This window comes from Atta colombica, unplaced genomic scaffold (assembly GCF_001594045.1).
Source record: "Atta colombica isolate Treedump-2 unplaced genomic scaffold, Acol1.0 scaffold166, whole genome shotgun sequence".
NCBI lineage: Eukaryota > Metazoa > Arthropoda > Insecta > Hymenoptera > Formicidae > Atta > Atta colombica.
The window spans coordinates 1,031,646-1,039,194 of NW_017259257.1; the positions used below are offsets into that span (position 1 = coordinate 1,031,646).

The following is a 7,549-nucleotide window of genomic DNA, read 5'->3' on the forward strand; positions in this document are numbered from 1 at the left end:
AAACAGATTTTTATGAAAGTAAGTTATAAAGATATTTTATAATAGTAGTAATACCGGTATTTTCAAAAAATACTATACTGGTATTATATCATACTAGTGTTTTCGAAAAATTATATCGGTATTATGTCATACCAGTATTTTCGAAAAATTATACCAATATTATGTCATACCGGACGTCATTACCGGTTTATACTAATTAGAATTTTAATTTGATTATTACATAATATCGAAATATACTGGTATACTATTTTTATATCGTTTTAATCGCTAACATATATTTTGAATCGGACACCAAGAAATAAGCTAAAGTATTTTTCATTTATATAAACATTTTTATCAAACAATTAAATTGAGAGTATTAAAGATATCATATCGAAAGATATCATACAGATTTATTAGGTAACTTAAAGAAGCGAATTTTTATCAGAGTTATAAATGTTATCGTATATTATAATGTGATAACAGTATGTTCCAAGTTCTTTAAGCATAGTATATATTGAAAAATATTTTCTTCTTTTGCATAAAACTATTTTCTTATTTTACTAGTGTCGAGAGAAACATCACCTCACAGAGTAATAAATGCTTCTCGGCACATAACGAGTAGTTTGGAAACCAGTCCGACTAGCAGCCGCACTGCGAGCCCCCTGCCACAGGACACTGATGGCGAAGAAGAGGAATTTATAGATACTGTTGAAGTATGACATTAACATTACGTCTCAGATTACTTCAATTATTCTGTTTTATGAATAATTCAATTTTATTGCAGTCAGCGCCGGAGAGAGCGCAAAAAGATGCACTTAAATCCACTATTGCTTCTCAAAAGGTACAAACCATGGCAAAGAACGGAATTGATCATTCAAGTACAGAAAATATTATAAAAGAGAACATTGAATTAACTAATGGATATAGCAACACTAACGGTTACGCAGAGACGATATCGGAGAACCATAGAGAAAGAAGTAGACAGAGAACGAAGAAAGATGATAATAAAGCTAATGCAGAATTCCTGAATCAAATCGCGACAACTATGCAACATCTACAGAGAGATCTAGATCGCATAACGGCCAGAGTACGAGGTTTAGAAGGGCAAGCCTTACAAGCGCTGGCGCCTTCGCCAGTACGCAACATAACTATTATTTAGCTATATCTAATTTTAACAGAAAAAATAATACCTTTGATCTCTTTGAAATAACAAAATGAGAAATAATATTTCTTGTTTTTTATTTTATCTATCACGCTGATATCAACCTTCTTTTTTTTAGGAGCACACTGTTAGACGAAAATATCTGAAATGGTGGCCGTTGCAAGAATGCCCGCCGCGTTTGTTTGTCTTACTAATTTTATGGCCATTTGTTGCTCACTTACTGATCAACTTTATGCAGCGTTATCGCCAACGAAGACTGTGATGTCACGATTATCATTCCAGCTGAGCACACATTTCCCAATGTTTGGGTTATTAATATTGCGTTATAGTATACGTGCACACAGATTTTTTTTGTTTAGTTTTATATTCTTTATAGAGACAAAGCTATCCTAATGCAATCTACGATTACATTAGTAAACGTGAATTGTGATAAAAATGTGACTAGATCAATCTCTGTATATTTTTGCATATGCGGCCTGTTTCGGAAGTTGCACTTTCTCTCGCCTGTAAAGTCACTGAATAATGGGTCGATTGATCACGGCGAAAGTTCGATTGAAAGACACTTCTGTAGACACTTATGTTAAGTAATAGATATGGTTTAATATATTGTTTTTTTTTACACATTTTTATAAAACGATACAAATATTATCCTAAAACACATATAAAAAGATATACAACTTGTGTTCTTTTTTATACATTCATGTTGTATTGTTTTATAATGAAGTGTCTATGATATTTTTATGTATATTACGTAGATGTACAATGTTTTACCGCATATTTAAAAATATGCGAAATAATGCATGAATATATGAGTTATTTTATTCCTTGTGTTTATATTTTAGAAGGAAGTTCGTGACTTCCGGAACAATCTGTATAAAAATTATAAATCTATATTAATGTTTTCTAAGGTGGATTGTATGTAATATATTTAGTTCTTTAGTCATATAGATTGTAATATATTCATACAGAGAAAGTAAATTTGTACATGCAAACGTGTACAATAGTCAGGTTGCGTTTTATGTAAATTATGTGGGTTTTTAAGAAAAAAAAAAAAATTTTTTTTTGAAGTGTATTACTATCGACATTGCGACAATGATAAATATTAATTATTATTAATACGGATTATAATTCTAGTTTCAAAGGAATATTTATACCGAATGAATGCGAAATTTTATGTACATATGTGCAACGTGAAAATATAAATTTTTAATTAAGCTAAAGTTTGTAGCAAAATATTTTACAACTAGATTCGTCTGCCATTGTTGATACAGTGAGAGTGTCGGTTCCCTTTTAACAACCACATTTTTTTCCATGGAGGGGAGAAAGTAGAAAAGGCACAAAGTAGAAAGTGTAGCTAAAGTGCTATTCCTCTTTATGAATAGCAAGTCATGCAGACGTATACACAAAGTGAATCAGCAGAATACTTTCTTAGATCAAAGTTGCAAGAAAATAAACAATATAAAACTTGAGTAACTTTTCACAAAGAACTAATGTATTAAGCATTATGTCTTCGCTTTCTCTAATTTTTTCCTATTAACGTAAGATTAATGATATTTTTTTATAATAAAGTATATATTTCTGTATTTCTCGCATATTTTTTGCTGATGTCAAAATGAATTCAATCGTCCTGAAGTAATTTTGAAAAGTTGTGATCCGACAAGGACATACCTTTAAATTTCCCAAGTTTAAATAATTTTTAAAAGCTTTGTAATTTTATTTGAGAATTTGAAGATGTCTCCTTGTTGAATCTTAAGTTTTCAAATCTGAAATTATTTCAGAATGATATACGATCGAATTTATTTTGATATCAGTAAGAAATATATGAAGAACGCAAAAATATGTAACTTTATCGAAAGAAAAATCATGATTCAATTTCACAATTCGCGGTTCAACTCTGATCGGTTCAACCAGATTCAACTTATTTCTTATCTTTTTTCAATTCTAAAATTGGAAAGAGATAAGAAATAGTTGACTCGATTAAATAAAAAGTAATCACGAATTATGAAACTGAACTTAAGCTTATGTTGTGTTACTTGTATTAATATATACAGTTTTTTTATTAGAATTATATCATTTATATCAATATACATCAGAATATAAAAAATGTTCGAAAAAATTAGGATTTAATGAGAAGATATTTTCAAATTCTCCTATATCCATTTCCACCAATGTAGATTAACCTCGGTTCAATTTTTATTCTTCGTCTTTTTCTAGTTCTAAAGTTGAACCGAGATTAAAGAATTAATTGGTGGAAACGGGCATTATTCAAATACTTGTTTCTTTACTAAAGCTATATATTCCTAGATAACATATTTGTGTTGCATAAGATATTTAAAAGACATCTTTTAGATAGCTTATGTAACATGCATGTTATCTAGATTATTTACATTCTGACGCTGTCATGTCTCTCAAAGGATCATCATCTCAGATTTATAGATTTTTTTCCTTCAAATTTAGAAGAGGAAGTCTGCAAGTTTTATGTTCGTTTTGAATAATTATTGATGATTCATTCACGCTATATATGCGTCCAATGTCAAGTACCAAGAGAACCGTGAGATACTTCATGAAGATCGGAATGCAACTCGCATTCCCCGTTGCAAGAACCTGCTGTGCAACTTGCTGCATGGCTTGTTTACAATGTTTACATAATGGGACTCCCCTACATTTCTTTATTTTAGAATAACTATTTCCTTATCAACTCCACTTTTTTGTCTCTATTTCTTTTCCCGTTGCACTTGACCACGTGACCGTGCACAACGGAGAAAGTGAAGGGGTGACAAAGAGGGAGAGACGTCACGTAATTCTACTACCCATAGGCCGTAGAATATAAAGGAAAGAGGGTGAATGGGGGAGAGGAGGGAGAGGACATTAGAGCGGAGAGGAAGCAAAAGCAAAATGGTAGGAGAAGATCTTAGGTGGGGAACAACCTGACAGTCCCGGCAATGGGATCCTTTTGTGTCCGAATGTGTGTGAAGTTGTGCGCACATTGTGGCCATATGTATGTACACACGGCTGTGAGGTATCTTCACCACGAAAATGTGTTCGCGACGTTCGAACATTCGTAGATTTTAGCTGATCACGCTCCGACTTATCCGCACGTCACGTGCGGTCGACACGTGCGATCGCCGTTCGCTCGCAAAGTCACGTCGAACCAAAGTCTCCACGCGACATGGACACCGGAATGTTGCTTCTCGTGCTCACGAGCGTCCTCACCAGCTGCTCCGGCGCCGGCGATCTCGACCTGGGCACAATTGTCTTTGCGAACGTCGTAAATGAATTTAAATTACGCTTTTTCACCTTTTTGTTTGGCATTAATGCTGCTGTTGTCTGGTACAAGTTTAGAGCTTGTTCTTATTGTTTTCTTTTAATTTAATTTGACATGTTATATAATCAGTTTCGATTTAAGATTGTGTTTCGAGACTGACAAATAACATTAGTATACAATCCACTTTGGATAAACTAAAAATTATAAAATTTACAAAAATATTATTAGGCATCAAGATTTATTTTGATTGAACATTAGCTCATTATGTTGAATATTTGTCGATCGATTTTTACTTAATATTGTATCTTTTTATTGTTTTATATCAAGTTTCATCCTTATTCAAGTTTATCCTTATTATGCAATTTTATATCAAATTTATTCTTATTATGCAATATTGTTTTCTGTCGTAGAATTCAATATTTTTATTATTTCAATATGTATTAATTATAGGCCTTCCAAAAAGCGACTCAATACAACACAGATTATCTCATTCTCGTTTAACATTGACGAACAAGGATAATTGATGCACTGTGTCACACCACGTTATATGTACCTTATTGGAAGACACTCTATATGTCTTGAGTTTTTACGTCACTTGTAAAATATGCAAAATTTTAACATTTTTATTTTTACTTTAATTTTTATTTTTATTTTTATTTTTACCGCCTGGTGACTCATAAACTTATTGTGAAAACATAATGGAGCTCGTTTTTATTTACAGTTGTACAGACATGGAGATAGAACTCCAATTGCGCCTTACATGAACGATCCTTATAAGAATGAATCGTTGTGGCCGGTTCCATTTGGACAATTAACAAATGTAAGATAATTACAATACATCATATAACATGGTTCAATAATAAAAATTAAAAATAAGTGTTTTAGAAAGGTTATAAACCAAAAAACAATGTAAATGTGTAAATAAAAGAAACAAATATAATTATCATGATCTAAAGCAAATAATAAATAACAGACGTCGTTCGACTTAAATTAAACGGATCAACTAATAAGATAATACAAAAAAACAAATAACCATCTGTAAAATCGCATCCTTTCATTATGAATCCTGCAACAATATAGCGTATATGTTAGATGTTAAAATAATAAAAGTCCTTATTGATGTCAAAATAATTAACAAATGTAAACATAAATAATTATATGCATGGAGAATATGTTTTTAATTCAACATAATAGATATTGTTATCTTATCTTATCATACATAAATATATCTAAATCATTTGAAATGCAATACTGTGGACTTTGTCAAACTTACTGTATATTGATTTCTAAAAGCTTGCACATTAACTTTATTAATATTTAACTTGGAACATGTAGATTGGGAAATACCAACACCTACTTCTCGGACGCTGGCTAAGGAAACGATATTCTGGTTTTTTAAGCGATATTTACACGCCACATGACATTTACATTCAAAGTACGGATGTAGATCGTACCCTGATGTCAGCCGAGGTGAATCTCGCAGGTCTTTATCCGCCGGTGAAGAATGAAATATGGGACAATAACATCTACTGGATACCGATCCCTGTGCATACCATACCGGCACAGGAAGACTATGTGCTGAAGGCGAGCAAGTATTGCCCGCGATACAAATACGAGCTGGAAAAACTCTTAACATCGCCGGAAATGGAAAATATCAAAAAAGCAAACGCAAAGCTTTTTGCTTACTTAACTGAACACAGCGGGGAAAATATAAATTCAATTAGAGCAGTTGAACATCTATATGATAATTTATATATTGAGGTACATTGAGATGTTCTACGTTATCAATTATGTATACTATTATCATAATTTGCTCATTTGCTCATTTGCTCATTTACATATAATGATAAAATTGCTTTGATTTATTTACAGACATTGTACAACAAAACTCTACCGCAGTGGACAAAATCGGTGTTTCCAGAGGAGTTGAAACCTCTCGCTATACTTAGTTTCATGATTGAGGCTTATAATAAGATACTTCAAAGATTAAAAGCAGGTATAATCAGTGTATTTATCATTTATTAATAATGTATATATATTTGTATATATTTGTATTTACATATTTTATTATGTTAACATTTTTTATGTGGAATATTTTTGATATTTTAAAACATTAATATTTTTTACGCTTTCAAAGATATTTCTTAAATCTTCTCCATTATATAGTCACTTATATATTATAATATATTTATATTATAGTATAGATTTATAGTAGACATTTAATTTTAAAAACGTTAGGTCCACTACTTGGAGAAATGATAGATCACATGGTCAAGAAAGCACAACATATCTTACAACCTGATAGAAAGATATGGATATACAGTGCTCATGATGAGACTATAGGAAATTTACTTATGACTTTGAACGTATTTGACCCTCATCCTCCACCTTACGCTGCTGTGGTTCTTATCGAATTAAGGACGAACTTAAAAAATCAGTATTTTGTGACAGTAAGAATTTTATTTAATTCATATGCGAAATATTTCATTAAATTTTTTAAATATTTATCTTTTCTTTATCATTAGGTTTCTTATAAAAATACGACGGAGGAACCAATTCTTATGACATTACCGGGCTGCGATACGTTATGCCCTTTAAATGAATTTATTAATTTGACAAAGAACGTTGTACCTGAGGATTGGGAAAGAGAATGTCAAATAAGTCGAAATGAGATAAGTTCTAGCGATGTCATCGGTAATTACTGGATTTAACATATTGCATTAAATATTTACAATTTTTTTGACATTGTGCAGTATTTACATGTATATGCAACATTATTTAATAATTTTGCATGTAATTGTTTAGATTGCTCATCTCAAGTTTTAATTAGCATTTTTTATATGTTTCAGCAATTCTGACATCATCCATATTAATGCTAGTTTTATTGGTCCTAATAATAATCGGCTTTATATACTGGCGACATAAAAAAGAACATAGACAGTATTATTTTCGCTTAGCGTATAATGGTTATAATGATGCCATATAACGGGTATTTGAAAAATAATTCATATGGTGAAAATTGATATGGTATTAAAGACTACAGGTTAATCATTTGTTATTAATGCCATAATAAAATTAAGTGTATTTTTTTACAATTTTTAAATTTTGAACAAATTTTTATGTATATATATATATATATA

At 30.9% G+C, this 7,549-nt stretch overlaps 2 protein-coding genes across 3 annotated transcripts in view; both read left to right on the top strand.

Moving 5' to 3' along the window:
- Positions 1-2,358, top strand: part of LOC108686257 (acyl-CoA-binding domain-containing protein 5) — a 6,703-nt gene extending 4,345 nt beyond the window's left edge. Inside the window, exons 6-8 of the mRNA XM_018191466.1 lie at positions 547-695; positions 767-1,117; positions 1,263-2,358. Of these exons, the coding sequence (XP_018046955.1) occupies positions 547-695; positions 767-1,117; positions 1,263-1,406 (644 nt within the window). The 3' untranslated portion in view covers positions 1,407-2,358. The remainder of the gene's footprint in view (positions 1-546; positions 696-766; positions 1,118-1,262) is intronic.
- A 1,562-nt stretch (positions 2,359-3,920) lies between these two features.
- On the top strand, positions 3,921-7,464 carry LOC108686196 (prostatic acid phosphatase-like). 2 transcript variants are annotated; one of them, XM_018191350.1, is made up of 8 exons: positions 4,350-4,412; positions 4,860-5,006; positions 5,131-5,229; positions 5,745-6,170; positions 6,282-6,405; positions 6,648-6,859; positions 6,935-7,103; positions 7,259-7,464. In XM_018191350.1, exons 3-8 carry the CDS (start codon positions 5,170-5,172, stop codon positions 7,393-7,395), a joined length of 1,128 nt encoding a protein of 375 aa, XP_018046839.1. In that variant the 5' UTR covers positions 4,350-4,412; positions 4,860-5,006; positions 5,131-5,169; the 3' UTR covers positions 7,396-7,464. The 2 variants fall into 2 exon arrangements, with proteins under 2 accessions (XP_018046837.1, XP_018046839.1); XM_018191348.1 differs by lacking the exon at positions 4,860-5,006 and having other exon boundaries at positions 3,921-4,412.
- Positions 7,465-7,549: the final 85 nt, after the last annotated feature.